General features: G+C 37.5%; 1 protein-coding gene across 1 annotated transcript in view; it reads right to left on the bottom strand.

The window, feature by feature from the left end:
* The window catches only part of LOC136885625 (superkiller complex protein 8), an 89952-nt gene extending 67767 nt beyond the window's left edge, over window positions 1–22185 (bottom strand). Inside the window, exons 1-4 of the mRNA XM_068230706.1 lie at window positions 22081–22185; window positions 21794–21900; window positions 14885–15051; window positions 1488–1723 (exon numbers count right to left, since the gene is read on the bottom strand). Coding sequence (XP_068086807.1) covers window positions 1488–1723; window positions 14885–15051; window positions 21794–21900; window positions 22081–22083 — 513 coding nt within the window. The 5' untranslated portion in view covers window positions 22084–22185. The remainder of the gene's footprint in view (window positions 1–1487; window positions 1724–14884; window positions 15052–21793; window positions 21901–22080) is intronic.
* Window positions 22186–22545: the final 360 nt, after the last annotated feature.

Below are 22545 nucleotides of genomic sequence, written 5' to 3'. Positions count from 1 at the left end.
GGAGGTCGAGTGGTCGATCCTGGGTTGAGGCGTATGTTTTTTATTTCGTAAATGTAGTCCAGGTGGTATGGTATCTGGCATCTTAATCGCCAACAGCGATTGCAGTGGGTCCTCTAGAAACAATTTGCACTTACCTACTACGATCCTAGAAATGGACGAACAATCGTTTTCATTGGTCAGCTTTGAAAGGTGCCCTTTCCACGTCGTGGGCGTGAATTTATTCGCATCACTTCATCTACTAGATGTGAAACCTGTTTGTTTCAGCTGTCTGTTCCTTATTAGTCTAACCAGTTATTTGTTGTTTCAGCGTTACAAAATTTTGTAAATGTAGGATACATGTGACCTCAGAAACGGTGTCTTACTGTATTACAGTAGGTAATGTCAGATGAAAAAAAAAAAAAAAACCGCACCTCACCCCAGGATCGAACCATTGATCTCCTGCATGCCAACCAAAAAATCTACCCACTGCACCACCTGTACAGCACAACGAGAACGTGTTGACAGGGGTAGTTGCCCTACATATGTTTACAGTGTTGCCAGATTGCTACTCTTCAACGTCCGTTTTCTACCGGATATACTCGCAAGACGAAAATTTGTAAGAGACAATTTTTTATTGCTGGCATGTGAGGAGTCGCGCTGCGACGCCCGGGTGCGCGAATTACGCTTCACCCTGTATAGCTGACTCCAATGCAAAACATTAGAGCCCGAATTCATTCTGACTCAGTTTCTCTCTGGCCATCATGGAAAATGTAAGTGCTGCTTTCTTTGAACGCTTCAAAATTAACATGTCAGGCAATTACTTGTGCTTTTGTGGATCTTCACAAACAGTGGACCATTTACTGTTCGAATGTGCCATGTTTGGAAGGACAAGATTCGATCTTGAGTGTCCCTTAAACAATAATGTAATGTGGAACTTTCAAAGCCATTACACCACCTGTTTAGGAAATCCTGCTGCTACACACAGTTCCTTAAGTTCATTCATCACATCTTCAGTAAGTTAGTTTCATAATTTTGTGTCAAGAACCAATCATTAAAAACCTGATCAAAACTATAATCTTAATATACTCCCGTACAATAGGGTTCAAACTGTTAGGATATCCAATCAATCAATCAATCAATCAATCAATCAATCAATCAATCAATCAATCAATCAATCAATCAATCAATCAATCAATCAATCAATCAATCAATCAATCAATCAATCAATCGATCAATCAATCAATCAAAATAAATAAATAAAAAATAAATAAATAAACATAATAAATAAATAAATATATAAATAAATAATAACCGTACTTAAATGGTGCACATCCGAGTGTGTACTATTAGGAAGGCAGACATAAAAATTTAATTTAACACCTAATTCCTCAAGCTTCTTACACACAAGAAATGTTAACATAATTCTCCATACCTACATTACATATATCTTAAACTATACTAGTGGCACATCCAAAGAATTCAAGACAAAGAGAAACATTGATACTTACATAAGCAATACTGAGTGTGAATTTTCCTCGTGTATCCAGAGTCTGTTCTTGTTTACCAGATTCTACACCATACAGATTTATTTTACCAGAATGACTACCGGATATTATGAACTTGTCATCGGGAGAAAAGGCAACTGTCCATAGATCTACAGGTCCAACTTCTATACTGCAGAGTTTCTCTCCACTTTCAAGATCCCACAGACGAAGGCTTGAATCCAAGGAACTTGAAGCACATGCTAGGAACATAATATAACATTTTCATAGAACTTTATTTAAATAGGTAAAATAGAGGATGTCTTTTGCAATAATCAATAACTTAAAAATTTCATAAACTGCTTTTGTGAAGCAAAGCTGAAGACAAAATACAAAATACCTCTCTCCAAGAACACCTGTATTAAGCAACCAGTCCCCTTAATTATCAGTTCTTCTAGTAATCAACATCAAAACCCACAGCATTAATGCAATTTCAATAAAAAGATCACTCATATTCTGACCATCTTTTCTGTTATTTTTAACCCCAGTTTAATAACCAAACATATGAAGTATTTCATGCAGTGCAGGCTTATTATTAAAACAAATATTTCAATAAAAGAAAGTTTTAAGAAATTACATCTCAAAAATTAAATTGCTGAGGAGTGAGGAAAGTTGAACAATACTGTAAGCTAATTTTTTGTAAATTGGAAAAATATTTGGTTGCTCGACAAAACCAGTAAGAAGCTCAACGCAAGTGTTCCACAGAATGATTTTAAACTACATAGTAAATGTTGAATGAGTGTGGCAAGTTCTGCTTTAAATACATAAAATTTTGTAAGAATTCTCTTATACTACCTGACACTGCAAAGTGAGAACATTCAAAGCTCAAACATCACCATATCAGTAATTCATCAGGTAGGATAAGGAAAAACGAGCGAGTGGCTGCATAGTTTGGGTCACATATAGCTGTCAGCTTGCATTCAGGAGATAGTGGGCAGCCCTGAAGATGGTTTTCCGTGATTTCACATTTTCACACCCGGCTAATGCTGGGGCTGTACTTTAATTAAGGCCACAGTCGCTTCCTTCCCAATCCTAACCCATCGTTGCCATAAGACATGTCTGTGTCAGAGCGACATAAAGCAAATGGAAGGGAAATAATAGGGATAGGGAAAATAGAGAAAGGAAGAGCAACTTATCTAAGCAAGGTAGGGCAAGATATCTGTACACAGCAGATGAGACTAAAGATGTAATGTCCTCATGTCAGCAAGTCACGCTTCTATTCTATATTCTCATTATTAAATCTAATTTACTGCTAAACTACCTTTGATCAACGACGAGTAATATGCACCAACAATGATTAAATTTGCCTTGTAATATATATGCAAGGAAATGGAAATAATAATAAATCACATGGCCTTAGCCATACAGGAATATAGGAAAAGCAGCAGGGATGGATGACCTATTGGTCTACATTGGTTATATACTGTAGGTTGCTGAGATGTACAGGGTGATCCACAATTATATCCCTATTTTTATTTCACTATTATTCTGTCATTAACAATGTTACATGGTTTCTTTCAATTCTATTATATACTATGGTCGCTGCCATTTCATATTTCAACGTAGGCACCAGCATTAGCAGCACACCGTTGCAGTCGGGGCCCAATATTCCTGACAAACCGTTGCAACATGTTACAAACTTTTGTTTATCCCACTGTTTCAACCCGGGACGAAGTGGACAATGTGCAACTTTATGCATGATGGGGCACCTCCTCATTTTGTATTGATTTCGCGAGAATGGCTTGACAATGCTTTTCCGGGCCGCGTTATTGGACGTCGCAGAAATGTTGAGTGACCACCGAGAAGTCCAGACTTGACCCCATTCAAATTTTTCCTCTGGGGGTATTTGAAAGAGAAGGTGTATGCCAGAAAATCATGTGACTTGGACACTTTGGAAGCAGTCATTAGGGAAGAGGGTGTGCGGGTACCAAATGGCATGTTGCAATGGTCTGTCAGGAACGTTGGGCCCCAACTACAACGGTGTACTGCTAATGCTGGTGCCTGCATCGAAATATGAAATGGTAAGGACCATAGTACTTAATATAATTGAATGCAACCATGTAACATTGTTAATGGATGGATTAATAATGAAATAAAAATAGAGATATAATTGTGGCAATCAAGGGAACTAGTGAAAGCAATGTATACAAATTGTTGCAGTTGTGTCGACTCCAGTGGGAAGAATAGATTGGTTTGGAAACCAAACTGGACTAAGACAGGGAAGTGGATTGTCTCCACTTACATTTATAATGGTTATGGATGAAATTCTAAAGGAAACAAAGGCAATATATGGAGGTCATATGAAAATATTGTTTGCAGATGACACAGTAATATTGGAAGTCAACAATAAAGAAGTGCAAATCCAACTAGAGGCTTTAAATGAAAATATTGAGAATCAGTGGTGATGACAAGAGGAGAAAGAGAAGGAAAAAGAATCATTAGTATCAGGGGACAAAACGTTGAGGTTGTTGAGTATTTCAAATATTTGGGAAGTGAAGTAATGCAAGATACAAGGTTGGATAAGGTGATTGGCAGAAGGGTCCAAGCAGGAAATACGTTCTACCAGAATGTAAGGAACATGGTGTGGAACAGAGAAGTTCCTATGAAATGTAGAGAGATAATGTACCCCTATATTAATGTATGCATCAGAGAAAAGAGATAGGGATAGAAAAACTAAGTGAAAGGATGGAGTAGAATAAACCGAGATGGCCTGGACATGTTATTAGAATGGAGGAGGGAAGGATACCCAAACAAGTGTTGGAGGCTAAGATAGAAGGACAGAGGGCAAGAGGCAGGCCTGGACCAAGGTGGATGGACTCTGTCAAGAAAAGTATAAGAAAAAGAAGACTGGACTGGAATACAATTACTGAAGAGGAGTGGTGGAAGGAGGGCCAACGGTACAGAAATGCCATCAACACCCCGACTAGACAGGAGCTGGAGAAGGGGAAATGAAAATGATGATGATGATGGCCTCAGCTACCGTATGCAAGCATTTTAATTTGACATCATCTGGCTGCTTACTCAATTTCAACGTTCCATTTTACTCTAGGCCTAATAGATGGCAGAGTAAACTGAATCTCTCTTGGAATATGCTAGGAATATTCCTTGAACGACCTTCATGTCATGTTCTTGCACTAAATATGCTCTTGCACTAAATATGCCTCTTGCCCTAAGCAACTCTGAAAAATTCCTTAGGCAATAATCAAAAAGCACTAGCTGCCTTTGTCCCACAGATTTGCCCTGCTACTCTTTCTGAAATATGTTAAGTGAATTCCATGCTCATGTGCCTCTCTAAAAGTGGAAGTCTCATTTAGAAAACTTCCAGATGGGTAAATGAACCCATGTCCTTCCAGGTGAACTGAGCAGGACTTCACTGCAACAACTAGGCAGCTCCTTTTGGTAATAATCCGTTTCAGTATATTCAGCAAGACATTCATCCAAACAAAATGGAAAATAAATTATCACTGTCTTATAACACGTACTGACAATAGATGGATTTAGGATGCTAAAGGGTTTATTGTGTCACCTGTTCAATACATATAAAATTTAAACATTTAGGAATTTATTATTAATTCAGTTTGAGACATGGTACCTGATTTTTGCCTTGGGGAGGTAATTTGACTGATGATGCCCTCAATGAAGGGCGAAACATGTCTCAAACTGAATTAATAATAAATTCCTAAATGTTTAAATTTTATATGTATTGAATAGGTGACACAATAAAACCTTTAGCATCCTACATTCAGTATCTTCAATACGGACAACAATGATTTTTATCACTTGCAATAGATGGATTGCCGGAAAGAAGACACAAGGGCCTATATATATCCTTATTAAAGGAATACGGCTTAAAATAACGGCAATGTGGCTGCCCTCGATCCCATCAGCGTGGCCACAAACCAGCCAGTATCAGCTGTGTGGGACTAATTCGCCTACCAACTCCACTCTGCACTGATGACCATGCTTGGGAAGACGAAATCATGAGAACGAGTGCAAGGAAGTGCAAATGGCTGTGATGCAGAAGAAGAAGAAGGCATTAAAAGCATTGCTCCACTGACTTCTCTGAGACCCACCCGCTATCCTTCACTGAAGGAGCAATTACTATTCAGAGTTCAGTGATGAGGAATTTGACCACCCTCCAATCCAGAGTGCAGATTGAATCTCTGGACCTGTGCTGCCAATTACCATCAAGGAGGTAGAAGAAGCGATGATGAAGATGAAAAATGGGAAGGCAACTGGCCCTGATGACATCCCGGTAGAAGTGTGGAAGATCCTTGGTCATGAAAGGTGCTATGATTCTCACTGCCCTCTTCAACCGAATCATCAATGGAGCTCCAGTCCTACCCATTTGGAAGGGCAAGAGCAACATCAATGAATGCTCACAATACCAGCCAATCCGGCTTTTATGCCATGCCATGAAGATATTTGAACGGGTTACTGATAACAGGCTCCGCAAGGTAGTTTCTATTACACCAAACCAATGTGGTTTTATCAAAGGATGTGGAACGATGGATGCCATTCATGCTGCTCAGTTGCTTTTGGAGATGCATCACGAGAAGGCCATACCTGTTCACATGGCATTCCTCGATCTGGAAAAGCCCTTTGAACATGTCCCTCATGAACTCATTTGGCATGCCCTACATTCCCATAATGTCCCTAAAGCATATATCCAGTGGATCGGAATACAGTGAAACCTCGTTAGTCCATTTCTCATAAACACGTTTTCCCGCTTAGCAAGTCGTAAATTTGAAGTCCCGATTCTCATCGTATTTATTCTATATAAAAATACGTCACAAATTTTTGCTATTACCACTTAATACAATAACATTTTTCCTAGTCCTAAAAATGTTATTTGTCATCCGTTGAGAAAAAAACTTTATTTCCAACTCTGGTAAGAGCCGTCGCCATGGTTGCATGATTATGGGAAAAGGCCTTGAATTCCTGAACTTCACAGGATATGTGGCACCTTCGGGGAGCAAGCAGTTCGCCTCAGGAATGTTCAGTTATGCTTGCCGGTTAGCAGCGAGATTGCTGAATAACACAGTGAGCCTGTCAGTGCTTGTATTTCACATTCCATTCAGAAGTTAGAAATTTATTTTGTGTTACGTGCTACAGTGAATTGTAGCATATATTTGTCTCATGATATCCTATATCTCAATTATTTTGTGTTACACGGTCAGTGAAGTATAGTGAATATTTGTCATGTCTATCACGATTAGGGACATGATGTCCGACTCGTCGGCTGAACGGTCAGCGAACTGGCCTTCGGTTCAGAGGGTCCCAGGTTCGATTCCCGGCTGGGTCGGGGATTTTAACCTTAACTGGTTAATTCCAATGGCACGGGGGCTGAGTGTATGTGTTGTCTTCATCATCATTTTATCCTCATCCCGATGCACAGGTCACCTACAGGCGTCAAACAGAAAGACCTGCACCTGACAAGCCGAACCTGTCCTGGGATATCCCGGCACTAAAAGCCATGTTATAATTTTCATGTTTTGGTCCGTATTGAAATGTACAATTAAGTCAAATAAATATTAAAATATATTTATTCCACCTATTCAATACATAAATAGAGATTTTAATTAAGAAATTAAATCCTGAATAAAATTATAGGGACATGTTTCGCCCTTTAATTAAGGGCATCTTCAGCCTTAATCTCAATCTGAAAGGTAATTAATCAGGTACCTGATTGTATTAAAATTACATATGAATGTGAGGATGATGTTGGAAATGTGCTTCAAATGGTGAACAAATGGTTAACAATAGTTATGATATTCTTAAAATGAAGCCTTAATAAAGTCTTAAAAAACAAATAGTCGTAAATTTATACACTTTCTTGAATGTCCTTGTTTAAAAATTGGTATCTAATTATATACTGGTAACTTTATAAGAACGTAAATTGTTATGTTAAACCTTGTAAAGTGGCACCCTATGGAGGTTGAGGGCGTTAGAATAATGATAAAAGAAAAAAAAAAGTTGATAATTCCAAATCGAGTATTAAAAATTAAAGCTAGTAAAGAGACGTTACCGTTGCTCACTTCAAGTGAAGATTATAATAAAATTGTTACTTTGGAACAAGTAAGGCGGGGCCTTGTGATGGTTGAGGGTGTTAGATAAAATTATCGGGTTTTAAACAGTTCAAGCGTCAGGATAATGATGAAGAATGTAGTTAATGACTCTGAGTGGAGTTTAAACACAATTTTAAAAATAGTAAAGAGACATTTCTGCTGCTTAGGACAAGTGGGGTTTATAATAATATAAAAATGGTTAGACTGTTGTAACTCTCGTGCGAAGAGATAAAACTGTAGTCTTCTAAAAACATAAGTGAAGATTTAATTTCTTAATTAAAATCTCTATGTATTGAATAGGTGGAATAAATAAATTTTAATATTTATTTGACTTCACTAAAAGCCATACGACATTTCATTTCAGGGACATAATCGTGTGAAGTTGACTAGCATGGTGCATATTTGTCTTGTGATAGCCTAGTTATGGATATGGAAAAAGTCGTAAAATTCCTTACTAATGAAGACAAAATTAAAAATCCATCTGAAAATGGACTGGCGTCCACATCTATAAGCCTGCAGAGGTTGCAAATGTTGAAACTCGCACCTTCGAGTTTCACCTTGATCAATCGAGTTGGTTGAAGTTTTGTTAAGAGAGATGAATTTCATTTTGAATGTTCCGTACACAACTGTGATTATAATTAAAAATATAATAAAAATATAATATAATTAAAATATTTCCACCTTTTCAATACAAAATCAAGTAATGTGGGTTACATTACAGAAGAAACGTTTATTGGAACTAGTTTCGAACTATTTTTTTTAACATCATCATCAGCCACATCATGAGTTGCACAATGTTCAGATCTGTTAGTTTATAGAAATTGTAAAAAGTCATGAAAACACAGTGGTTTGACAATATAAATGTGAAAAAGTCAAAATTGTAGTAAAAGTTTTGGATAAGGCATAAAATAATGCACTTAGCTGTTGAAGGAAGAATTCAAGAAGAATAATTTGGGCTTTGAAGATTCTTGAGGTTTGTATATATATCACTCCTTATGAAGCTCTGATAGTTGCGCTGCGATGTGTTGGACGTATGGCAGGTAAGGTCTCATTGATGATCAAATTTTCAGATTATGTATAAAAATGCATACATCAATGCATATAGTTGTCGTTGAAGGATAGTGAAGATTCTTGAGAATTACGTATCACACGATACGGAGTTCTAAAAGCTGCAAATCATCAATGGTAGTAGTAGTGCTGAGAAAACAATCCATGCATACGCAGTGAACAATGTAAAAAGATAGTAAATAGAAGTCATTCAAAAAGATTAATGTCCTTAAAAAAACTGAAAGTGAAAGTAGCGCCTGAAAGTTTAAAAAGTTAAAAAACTTTTAATATGGTGGAGAAGATTTGCAGTTCAACGCGGAAATAAATGAAATGAATAAAGATGTAAATAGTAATAAAAGCCGAATTAGTGAAATGGTAATGAAAAAGAGGAAAAATAGAAAATAATTTATAAAGAAATAATGTAATGGGTGACTCACCTTGTGTTGCTAATGGCCGGTTTCTGAAATGACAGTTATCTGTAGATGGGTAGTTACCAGTGACTTAACATGGTGATATGTTTAAAATGAGTTTCCGAAACAATCGGCTTTTTCACAGTTATCTCCGCGAAGACTGGTAACTGCAGCTAGTGATGTAGTTACCTCTATGTTAGAACTGATTCCAACAAATACCGCTATGAGGCGTCACTTCATACCGTTTCGTACAAGGTCTTATATTACTTTCGTAAACATTAGAAAGTGATAATGAAGTGGTTATAATATATATTTACAGTCATTCATTGTAGTTTTAACGTGCTTGGGTGTGCTGGACTCGACAATATTTCGGTTAGTACGTTTACTTCCATGTTATCACTGGCTTTAGTCACTAATTACACTTGTATGGTGTCATCTGTCCCAGCTGTTTAGGTTATAATCTCCTCGGAGCATGACGCCTCTACTGTAGATATATCTTCCAATATGGGAAATAAATCGTCAAATAAAATAGAACTCGAGTCGAACGGATTTTCATCAGGCTCTAATTGATCTTTCAGTGCATCTATAATGTTAAGATCTCTTTTGTCATTCCCATAGGGAACCTGAAATATTTGTTCCGAATTAGTAAGCACCTCGTCTCCTTTCTCCAAGATTTTCCCAGCCCAAACTTTGCAACATTTTTGTAACGCTACTCTTTTGTCGGAGATCACCCAGAACAAACTGAGCTGCTTTTCTTTGAAGTTTTCCTGGTGAGGGTCCCATTGACTGGAAACATACTCTAGTTGGGGTCTTACCAGAGACTTATATGCCCTCTCCTTTACATCCTTTTCAACCCCTAAATACCCTCACAACTATGTGCAGAGATCTGTACCTTTTATTTACAATCCCATTTATGTGATTACCCTAATGAAGATCTGTCCTTATATTAATACCTAGGTACTTGCAATGATCCCCAAAAGGAACTTTCACCCCATCAACGCAGTAATTAAAATTGAGAGGACTTTTCCTATTTGTGAAACTCACAACCTGACTTTTAACCCTGTTTATCATCATATCATTGCATACTGTCCATCTCACAACATTATCAAGGTCATTTTGCAGTTGCTTACAATCTTGTAACTTATTTATTACTCTATACAGAATAACATCATCCGCAAAAAGCCTTATCTCTGATTCCACTTTTTTACTCATATCTATATATATAAAATAAGAGTTTTGTCTCTACATTGCTCAGAATTTGAAAAGAATGGTATTTCTGTATCGGTAATGTCCACAGTAACCAGGAAATGCACTTTTTACTTTTCCGTAATTTCTGTCTGTCTGTATGTATGTACACGCATCACTAGAAAACGGCCAAAGAGAATTTAGTGAAACTCGGTATGCAAAGTCGGGCAATAAGTCGCTACAATCTAGGCCATAAATAATTTTATTCACGCTGATAGAAATGGTAGTTTAGGGGAAGGCCTAAAATTTAATTTTCAAATATTTATGTGTTTAGTTGTCCTATCTTCATAAAAATTGGTATGAAAAGTCGAGGAATATGTCGCTACAATCTAGCCTATGAATAATTTTATTCACTCTGAGTGAAATGGTAGTTTAGGGGAAGGCCTAAAATTTAATTTTCTTTAATTAAGTCTTGCAGGGAGCTGCAGTTTGTCATCTTATCTGTTTCAACACACTTCACACTCTGAGAGTCAGCGTTAGCTCGCTACGTTCGATTGAAGTTCTCAAGTGGACTTCACGTCAGCAGTTACGAGAGTATTTTTGTCAATGCATGTTGCGTGAAAATGTACTGCTGAATACGTGAATAAAAACTATTCAACATAGATATGGAAACACTAGATATGATTTTTTTCTGACATGAGAGCATTTTATGTACCATTTCTAAAGGTGAGAGGAAAGTATTAAAAGTTGTAAAAAAGAAATTACGAGAGAAGAAATATGAAAACTATTTTCGCTGGGGCACAACAGTGCACTGATAGGTGTGAAAAACACCAGACAGCGATGCACGATGGCCATTAAAAATATCAACTTATTATTGCAGATTACACTATTTATAAAACAAATGTTACTAGAAGCCTTTTATTTCGGACCAGCAGGTTATTAAACATGATTTTCTGGTCGCTCTCTTGGACATTTAATTGGAGGTTACACTCGGCTGTGTGTGACTGCGAGGAATCACTTCGGCCGCTATTTTGAATTCAATAAAACTTCAATTAAAATAAAAGTTAAGAGTAAAATATTTCCACCTTGTTGTAATAGTTTTGGATAATGCATAAAATAATGCACTTAGCAGTTGAAGGAAGAATTCAAGAATAATTTGGGTGTTGAAGATTCTTGAGGTTTGTGTATATCAGAACTTCAATCGAATTTTTAAATATTTACATTATTAGTGGTCCTATTTCATTGAAAATTGGTATGCAAAGTCGGAGAATGAGCCACTACAACTTAAGCTATAAGTAATTTTATTTACGCTGAGTGAAATGGTAGTTTAGGGGAAGGCCTAAATGTAATTTTCAAATATTTATATTATTAGTTGTCGTAACGATAAATACTACATAACCATAGTTATAGAGAATTAAATTTCCGACCATTTATGTCTTATGCATTTTTACCGTACCGGCTATGATAACACAGATATTCATGAATTTGCATTTTTGTTGCGAAGTCCATATCAACGCCGAGCCATGAGAAATGGGTTAACAGAATTTAATGAAAATCGGTATATGGAGTCGGGAAATAAGAAACTACAGTCTAAGCTATAAACAATTTTATTAATCCTGGATAAAATTGTAGTTTAGGGGAAGGTGCCTAAAATGTAATTTTTAAATACCAATGTTATTGGTCCTATCGAAGAGTACTATATAAAAAGTTATAGAGAATACAATTTCCGATCATTTATCTTTTATTCAGTTTTACTGTACTAACTATGATAAGAGTGATATTTCAGAGTCGTAAGAAAATGAAATGTGAAGGCCTATAATATCGAAAGTGCATACCATTGATCAACAATAACATTACATTGACCACTGTTTATTGCGATGTTCTTTGTCTCTGATGCTGCCTCTCAACTCCGATAGATGGGATTACTGCTGCGTACCGAGTATAACAGCCTGACTGAATATTGGTGGGAAATAGCCGGGGAGTTAGAAAACTTTCTTCTTTAGCATGCCATTCCTCTGGTTCATACATTTTCTGATACAGCTGGTACGTAACACACTGGATCATCATAGTATTTCAGCTATTCGATCCCTACTCTGACGCGCTGTTTTGAATGAGCAATGTGCATACTTAAGGCAGAGCCTCACTTAGTGGTGGTGGTGGTGGTGGTGGTGGTGGTGGTGGTGGTGGTGGTGGTAGTAGTAGTAGTAGTAGTAGTACCTGGTCTAGAATAAACATTTAGGCCTTTTCCAAATTATAGCACCACAATATTCACTAAATAACTCAAAATTCAACTCTGAAAAGAGCCGTTTCTTAAGAAAAGCTTCTTTCTCTTAACTTTTATTACATTCTACATTCAATTTATTCCAAACTAGCAGTGAAGAGGGGGTTTCTCTTCTGGCTTGGAGGAAAAATTTGCCTTCAAGTTCAGATAGATTTTCCCGCCGCCAGTGTAGTGAATTGATATTTTCCGACTCATCTGGTACTCCTAGGAAACAGAATAGTAATTGGGCATAGTTTTTGCCCTGGGAGTCTCCGCTATTCGACCCTCTCCCCACCGAAGAAAGCCGAAGAGTGTTCATGGATCACGGCTGTCTGTGGTTTGGTCATTCCAGGTCTGGAACATTGGACTGTTAGATAGACAGCGTAGTCCTCTTCGTTAAAAGTGAGAAAATGTGTGGTGTTTCATTTGAACGAGTATTTCATAATATGAAAGTATTGCTTTTAATTGCGCCATTATAGGTTTTTAATTTGTTTTTGGAGCTCAGTCTTCGACTCCATTCAAATTGTACTCGGGCCGTTTATTTAAAGTATTTTTTTTTCACTAAGACCCTGTAGGTTGGGTACTAGATACCTCTATATAATAATATTTCTATTCATAAACAGTGCCTTGTAAGGCCAGATATTTATTAGAGTTTCATGCTATGTTGCCTTGAGTAGGCTTGGGAAACTGAGAGCACGTTAGCTCTTTTTCAAGTGTTGTAAAAGTGCCTCTGGGAGGCCGTGATATTGTAATTTAGGGAGCAAGTGCTCCATGTGCTCTTTGTAAAATTTGAGCTTGTAGCTCGGGAAATGTAAAGCTAGGGGCTTAAAGCCCAAAGAGTTAAGGCTCTGAATCTTGGATTTTTTTTTTTTTTTTTTTACAATCCTGTTTAATGGTTGCTACTTGTACCTGTAAAACTGTTAAATTTTGTGTTTGAAAATATAACCTTCAGTTTACATTTTAAATTCAATTCTTGACATTATAGTTAGACCCATTCATCCCGGCACCTTCTTTCACCTCTGCGATCCGCGATAAACAACGGAACATTAATCACGATCACTGTCTTTTAATTCCACATATTTCATTAGTGTTTTTATTTGTTTGCATAAATGTAATACTTGAGCTTCTACCGAGGATGGTCTTTAGATAGGCTGAAACATGTATAGATATTATCCCATCTAATATAGATGTTTTTTATATTGAAAAGGAGGATAATATAAGAATTTTTTATTTGTAAAGTAAAACTTTCTGATTAATTAAAACATTTTCACTTTGAAATAACATAATAATGAATAAGTTGTAAGATACAAAGTGTTTCTTTCTGTAATATTGTGAATGTTTACTTTTATCACATATACAGTAAAATTTGTTCAAGCAGAACTTGAATTAAGCGGAAACTTGTCCACCACGGAACTTTTTCTTGGTCCCGGCGAAGCTTACGGTGTAATAATGTTCTTACTTTTATGTAATGCAGAATCTCAACACGGAAACCCTTCTTGAACTAACGTACTCAGCTCAGGACTGCATTCAGAAAGAAGAGGAAACAAGTTGTTTGATCTGTGAAAGAAAGCTTAGTGTTGTAAAGTACTGCACAAAGTGTTGTGATGGAAACAACTTTAAGGAGTGTACAGTGTGAAATAGTGTAATATAGTGTTGTGATAGAGTGAAAATGATATATTGTGTATTGTAATATATGTAATAATAAGGTGCAATAATAACAACAACAACAACAACAACAACAATAACAATAATAATAATAATAATAATAATAATAATAATACACTACAATGTACATCAATTGGAATGGCTGAGCGTCATTCATAGACAGATAGAAGTAAGCTCTAAATTATATTTAAAAATACTGTATCATATTTTGTGTAGCGATGGCGGTGATTGGTGCTTTAAGGTAAAAAAAAAAAAAAAAGAGAGATTTTTTGCATAATGTGGACACTTGTCTAATTTGGGAAGAAAAAGAAGTTGATCGCTTGCGATACTGCTTTGGGTAAGTTTTATTGTATATGTAGTGTGTATCAAATATTTACATTTAAACATGAAATAACTCAGGGTATACTTACATACTGAAATACTATTCAATTTTCAAACATTGGCATATTAAGACCGATTATCAAGAGTAAAACATTAATATTTGCGGTGATGTAATAAATATGTCCAGTGGTGTACTTGTTGTGATACTATTTTAATAATTTTAGCTAAGAAGCTAAGTCAGTTCACGAAATTGCTAATAAATCCTTGCAAAATGAAAGTATTGGTATAATATTCAGTAAACTGGGTTATGGTTCATCCGTATAATACAGAAGAAACCACTGTATGATAAATTTTACAACAGCATGTAAGAAAAATATTCCAACATCTTGAATTTTTGACAGGACTTACTTGTTCCATCGGAGTTAATAGCTACAGACACAACTCCAAGGGAGTGACCTTCAAGTTTATGCTTCAGTTCCAGTCGATGATCTTTGAAAGACCACACCTTCACAACATCATCAACTGACCCACTCACAATGTAATCCACTGGGTCTGATTCTGAGCCGACTGACATTCTGTAAGAAAAATGATGAAGTTTTACATTAGAGAACCATACTATTTTTTGCCTACTAAGATTCCAAAATATCTTAACAAGCTGCTATGTCTTTTAAAATGTCAAATGATTGAGCGAAGGCTGATATACAGTAGCGCTCGTAAGTCTTTCGACGTAGTGTGTTTGACCTGTAAACTTTTGTGTGCTTGTGTTAACACATTAATGGCCATCATCTGAGCTGGCTATTTAAAGGGCTGGCCCAGCTATTTCAGCTCCTAGTGGCAGAGCAAACAACAATGAATTTTTTTCACAGTAAGTTCTAAACTAAACAAGATATGGAAACAACATTTTACACATATATTAATGAAGTCCTCCAGTATCTCTGTAGGGTGTGGTAGGTAATGTCACACTTTCCTGGGTGAATGGGAACACCACACTTCCCACAATAATAACATGTTTCACTAATCATTTTATTTTTGAAGCACACTTTGCACCTTCTTGAGGGGAACTTGACTTTATTTGATGGTGGAAACTTCAAGAGAATATGATCTTTTCTCTTCCAATCTAACCTAAATGGTGGATCATTGGCCGTGCCCTTTTTGGTGGCAAAATCGTGGGATGTTTACTTGGAGCTGATGAAGTAAATGGAGCTGAGATGTCGGAAAGAGGTGACTGTACTTGTATGTCGGGTTCACTTTTTTCCTGGAGCAAGTTCCTAACTACTGTCTGCATAAAATTCAGAAATGCTTTTGATTTTTGAGGATTTGAGTTCTGGAAGAGCCAAAATGCATTAAAAAGTGTGCAGTGCCGTAAATAAAAAAACCTTTTTTGGCCACTTTATAGTTTTCCTCATGAAAGGATAGTGCCAAGTAATGGTCTGCAGTATCAGCACCATGCATGTGTTGATTACAGTCGGTCACAGACTCTGGTTTCATTTGTATTTTTCCAGATTTGTTTGTTTCGACCATTTCTGCCGAATGGAAGGTAGTTACCATAGTAATAACCTATTTGCCCTCCAAGAAACAAGCAATACATCCTCGTCCCTCCTGAAAGTCATATCCCCCCGTTTGAGAATTGCCTAGTGTTCCTTTTGATCTTTTGGTACACCCTTATTTGACCGTATTGTTCCACATACGGCAGTGTTCTGTTCCTGTAATTGTTTTGCGAGTCCAACGCTATTGTAATAATTGTCCATATAGACTGTATACCCCTGGCCAAGGTAATTTTCAAGCAGCTGAAAAACTGAGCTTTGAAAATTTGCACCACTTGCATCAAATGTCATGAGTTTACAGATGTACCCCGCGTTAGACTCGCTAACACCCACTTGTGCAATCACAAACCAACTATGCAGCTAGTTGGGCCAGCGCTAGGCTACCTTCAAAAAAAAAAAAAAGTGCATTGGGAGGGAAAATCGCCATGGCCCTGTGGTTTCTGTGGAGTAGAAGCATTCATAAGGGTGTTACCTTCATCTCTCTCGCACATATTTGTGACCAAAATAGATCCCAGCTGCATAGGAACGGCTCCAATTTAAGATTGCGCTTATCCGGGATAACTCGGATACGGTCCACAGCATGGTCACGCGCTATAGGCAATAACTCGGATACGGGTGTGAATGTGTTAACGCCTTTATTTTGTTGGCAACATACGCAATATCACATTAGGTGAAATACCAGCCAATTTTATTAGAACCACATAATTTTATAAGAAGTAGTTTTAGTCTCGGACTCATTAATTTTAGAATTACCATAGACAATGCTCCAATAACGTTTTTTTAAGGTATCAATGTATTATTCACATTAAGTGTACCAATTTTTAGTAATTAGGCTACAAGGCTAATCTTTTAGCTTCTCTTTTAATATTATATGTAACTTTTTAAGGTTGTATTTTAGGCTGAGGATGCCCTAAATTAGGGGCGAAACATGTCCCGAAAATATTAAATATTAATATGTTTATGTTACCACTTATAAGTGGATGTAAAGTATTGAACAGGTGGTTTAATAAATACCTTCATTGTTTTTGAACTATAAGAATGCTCTTTGAAAAATACTGGGATAAGAATAGAATGGTTATAGTTGTATTCTTGGATATTGAGAAGGCGTATGATCATGTACCATGTAAGCACACATGGGAATGTCTGAGACGAAAAGAAGTGCCAGACGAGATTATAGCTCGAGTAAAACAACTATATCGAGAGACAAAGAGCTGTGTGCAAATTCAAGGAGGCAGGTCAAACTGTTTTGAAACCAAGAGCGGAGTCCAACAAGGAAGTTGTCTATCACCACTTCTCTTCATTACAGTAATGGATGAGGTTCTGAAAGCAGTGAAAATGAAGGATAAGACAACAAATGCACTTGAATTTGCTGGTGATGTTATGCTATGAGGTGAGACAGAAGCAGAAGTTCAAGCTAAACTAGATCTTTGGCAAGAATAATTTGAAAGAATGGGAATGATCATCAGTCGAACTAAAATCGTCAGTTTAGTGATGAGTTGAAATCCTGAAGCAGTCCACCTGTGAGTGCAAAATGAAGTAGACATTATCAATAACTTCAAATACTTAGGGAGCTTCGTTTCTTCTGACAATAGGAAATAGGCAATAGAATACACGCTGCATCAAAATTCTACCACTCCACACGTTAATTACTTCGGGATGCCTCATTTCCCCAAGCTTGCAAGCTCACGCTGTACAAAACATATCTTGTACCAATTCTAACATACGGACTGGAAGCAGCAATGTTGACTAGATCTGCACATAGTCGTCTATTATCTGTGCACTTTTTAGTGATAGATTTACACCCTAGTACTGAAGCGGTCGACTTTGGTTATCTTCGAGATTCGTATTGGCAACCTTTGAAACACAAACTAAGAATCGCTTATCATCGCTGTGCGCCATCTGGCGTACACTTTAAGTACTCGTACTGTTGTTGTTTACACAGCAAAGCCAAACTATAGAATTCATGCTAGGAACACGTTTCGCAACGGGAAATGTTATATAGTATTAAATATTGTGTGTGTGACACAGTTGTTTGCTTAAAATAATAAAGGTTTATAAAATTCATATCGATCGATCATATTATCGATTCAATTCAGATTTCATTTCCATTCAGTTGGCAGTATTAACGGAACCCTTCTTACTTCTCCAACGAGTACAAAAATCTATCACTAAAAAGTGCGTGGATAATACAGGCCTCTGAAATGAAGTTCTTGAGTCATGTCTCCAAAAGACACGAAGAGACAAAACAAGGAATGAAAGTATTTGGCAACAACCTGGATTGGACAGGAGCCTGTTGGAAACCTTAGAATTAAGCAGATATGATTCGGTATGGTGGAGATGGTGGAGGAGGCAACCCATTCCTCTGGAGGTAGTACAGATGGAACCCCCTGCCTTGTGGGATGAGGAGGGATCCTCAAAAGCTAAGGGAGTAAACCCTGAAAGAAAATCCTCAATTACGTTAGGCCTAGCAAGCCAGTAAAAGAGCTTATTTGTAGTTGCTTTCAAAACACATAAAAGCTTCAAAATGCATTTATCAACTAAATTAAGACACCGGTTATGTAGACGAAAGGTATCCACAAAATGTCACTGTAATATTTCTCCCGAATGGAATATAATAATTCATTTTACTCAAATAAAGTGTAAAATCTGCGGTAAATTAAGAAATAGTACGAAATATTTTACCTGCAGGAAATAATATGGATACATACTTTAATACCTTACAACTATTTTTTCTGCTACGTCGCAGCGCTTCTGTATGTGTTTTGTTTGTCTAACACTTTCGTGTGTGATGTCATTGATCACTGAAGTTGTTTGAATCAATTAGATGTCGTTTTCTTCATGTTGCTCATTCGTTTCGTGCCCTGACTCATTCATTAAATGATATATTTATTGGTCCACGGATCATGATCTTTTCCTTTTAACAAACAAGTAATATATTTATTGGTCCAGGGATTATGCTATTTTGCTGTTTGAACTGCCCGTGCTAGTCATATGGACAAAGATAATGACAATTCACAGACATAGCACTCCCATTTGTGGATGCAAGCCCTGGACCTCAACAAAGAAACAAAGGACCCAGGATTACTTGATTCAAGAACTGGAAAAAATCCAAAGAAAAGCAGCTCGATTTGTTCTGGGTGATTTCCGACAAAAGAGTAGCGTTACAAAAATGTTGCAAACTTTGGGCTGGGAATAACTGGGAGAAAGAAGACGAGCTGCTCGACTAAGTGGTATGTAATAAGTACATAAGTGGTATGTTCCGAGCTGTCAGCGAAGAAATGGCGTGGAATGACATTAGTAGACGAATAAGTTTGAGTGGCGTCTTTAAAAGTAGGCAAGATCACAATATGAAGGTAATGTTAGAATCCAAAAGGACAAATTGGGGCAAATATTCATTTATAGGAAGGAGAGTTAGGGATTGGAATAACTTACCAAGGGAGACGTTCAATAAATTTCCAATCTCATTGAAATCATTTAAGAAAAGGCTAAGAAAACAACATAGAGAGAATCTGCCACCTGGGTGACTGCCCTAAATGCAGATCAGTACTGATTGACTGATTGTCCTGAAGAACCATTTTGACCACCTACTGAATAGACCAGTTCAAGAACAAAATACAGAACTGGAAATCCAAGCCTACAATGAAGAACCTCCCATCACCTGGACAGAAACGGAGACAGCCTTAAAATCTATGCCTAACGGAAAATCCATGTGCAGATGAAGTGAATGCGGACATGATAAAGGCAGCAGGCATCCAGGGTATACAATGGCTGCACAGAGTACTAAATGCCATATGGACAAACAAAATACCTGCAGATTAGAGCAAGGGCGTTATAATTCCCCTGTTTACGAGAGGCAGCAGACGGAAACCCACTAACTATTAAGAAATAACACTGCTGTCTCATGGGCTAAAAATTCTAGAGAAGATCATAGAAAGGAGATTAAGAACCATCATTGAACCACTGTCAGAGGAGGAACAATATGGATTCAGAAGTAACAGATCAACAATGGATCTAATTTTTAGTATCCACATGCTGATTCCTGGATATAGAAAAGGCCCATGATAGTGTTATGAGAGATAAGATATGGGAGTGCCTGAGGAAAAGAAATGTGCCTGAAGGAGTGGTAAGGAATATTTAGATGTTGTACAAAGACTGTACTAGCTGCGTACAAATTGGGGAAGGTCGACCATCGTTGTTTGAGACCACGAGTGGAGTTCAACACTGTCCCCACTACTGTTCATCACTGTTATGGACAATATAATGAAGAACGTTAAGGAAAAGTTAGGTGAATTGAATGCAGTGGCATTTGCTGCTGCTATCATGATGTGGGGTGAAACAGAAGAAGTACAGACCAGACTCAACGTATGGAAATCCCAGTTCCAGGAATATAACCTCAACATCAGCGAGACCAAGACAGTGGTGATGGCAGTCAACAGAGAAGTGTGTCCAGCAAGTGTAAAACTAGGAGACCACCAGCTACATTGTGTGGATAGTTTTCCTTACCTTGGAAGTGTGATTTCCAGGGTCAGAAAGGAAATCACAAATAGAGTGCAAAAGGGATCAGAATTCTACCAGAAGTAAGAACACTTTTATGGGATGACATGATTCCAAAACCGGCCAAACTGATGATGCTTAACAGCTAATTCATACCAATATTGACCGATGGTACTGAAGCGTGCACCCTCACAAAAAGAGATTCATCAAGACTGCAAGCATCAGAGATGAAATTTCTTAGATCCGTCATACAGAAGACCAAGATGGACAAGGTAAGAAATGAGGTGAGGAAAGAAGCCAGAATAAAGACATCTCTATTAGACCGAATCGGCACATCCAAACTACAGTGGTACGGGCATGTAATGAGGATGGAGCCTACAAGAACAGCTAGAATAAATTTGGAAAAACAGGTAAAGGGGAAAAGACCTACAGGAAGACCTAAAACCCGATGGACGGACTTGATCAAGGTTGATCTAGTTACCCGAGGATGGACAGTGGATGATGTTCTCCATGACAAGTTGTATATGGACAGGAAAAAGTGGAAGATCCTCATTAACAGAACCTGGGAAGCTGGAACTGTACAATGATGATGATGATGGTATGGACATATGAGAAGGATGACTCCAATTAGGACCCCAAGAGCATACTATGAAAGGAATGTTGTTAGTAAGAGGCCCAGAGGGAGGCCTCGTGATAGTTGCGAAAAGCAAATTTTTAAAGACCTTGCCAAACGTGATGTAAATTGGCAGCAAAATGTAGAACATCAGCTGTGAATGGACAGGATGAACTGGAAGAGGCTCGTAAACACCTGCACCCGACTTGCTGGAGCGGAAAATCGATGATGATGATGAACATTATTAAAACTAAAGCCGAAAACGGAATGAGGCATGTAGTGAAAAATATGCTTTATCAATTCGAGCAGGACTGAGAAGGAAAAACAGTACTGATGTATGAGCTACCAAACGAAGTATTACGACAAGTAGGGACTGTAAAAAACAAATCAGACATATGTCTCTATTCCAACTTCTTCCTCTGTGCCTTGTATTGAAGTGTTAGAAAAAGACATCATTGATCCTGGAGTTATTAGATAAGTACACCTTGAAATATATTTGGAATACTCAAAAGATATACTTAATTTTCGTGTTGATATAGTATTTGCGCAACTCAACAAAGCTTAGAGAGTGAGAGGGGAGTAGTGGTTTTCAAGCAGAGGTTTAACGGGTAATCGTATTCACTATTGGCAACACTGCATCAGCTAAAACAGGTAAACATAACCTACCTGGAGGAATCATCATCATTATCGTCCTTCTTCTTCTTTAATCTGCCCCATGCGACACTCCAAATACTATCCTCGTGAGCACCGTCCTTTCTGTACAGCAATGAATGCTGAAATAAATATCGTACAATACGAAGAAAACATTAGAATACGAACATTTGATGGCTGAGACGACCACCTCATTGTACAATATACCGAAGAACCAAGTGGCAATGTACCATTCAGCTTCAAATGACTTAACAAGGCTATTTATTTACATAGTATCTATAAAGAGGAATATAATTATATACCATCGAGGACAGGGATAATTCTTACGTAGGGAGACCGGTTCACCACATGCAAGAACACTTCGTCCAGGCAAGCAATACCAAAGCGCATTAATGACAAAGATATGCTACTCGGAGTGGTAGCTACTCCAGGTGAGTGAAGAAGAATATCTTTTTAAGTATTATGTGAGGCTCCATTTCACCCGGGATCAAAGAGGATAGAATAGAATAGAGATGAAACTCAATGATAAATTTCGGTTCCAAGCCACTTGGCGCTAGTAGTTTTAGTCTCTTTTCCGAGATAGCGCCACAGTGTGCATTCTGGTGCAATACCTTAGTATTACTATCAACAGATAGCGCGCAGAATTAACATCCGGCGCAGTGACGCACATCCGGGTATGCTTACGGCTCCTCCCCCTCCTTTCCCTGCCCCTCGCCCAAACGGCGATAATAATGCAGTTCTACTACTTCCATGCCCAATACATTGTA

This window comes from Anabrus simplex, chromosome 1 (assembly GCF_040414725.1).
Source record: "Anabrus simplex isolate iqAnaSimp1 chromosome 1, ASM4041472v1, whole genome shotgun sequence".
Taxonomy (NCBI): Eukaryota; Metazoa; Arthropoda; class Insecta; order Orthoptera; family Tettigoniidae; genus Anabrus; species Anabrus simplex.
Note: the sequence above shows the minus strand (reverse complement) of the source record. Positions and strands in the feature narration are given on the sequence as shown.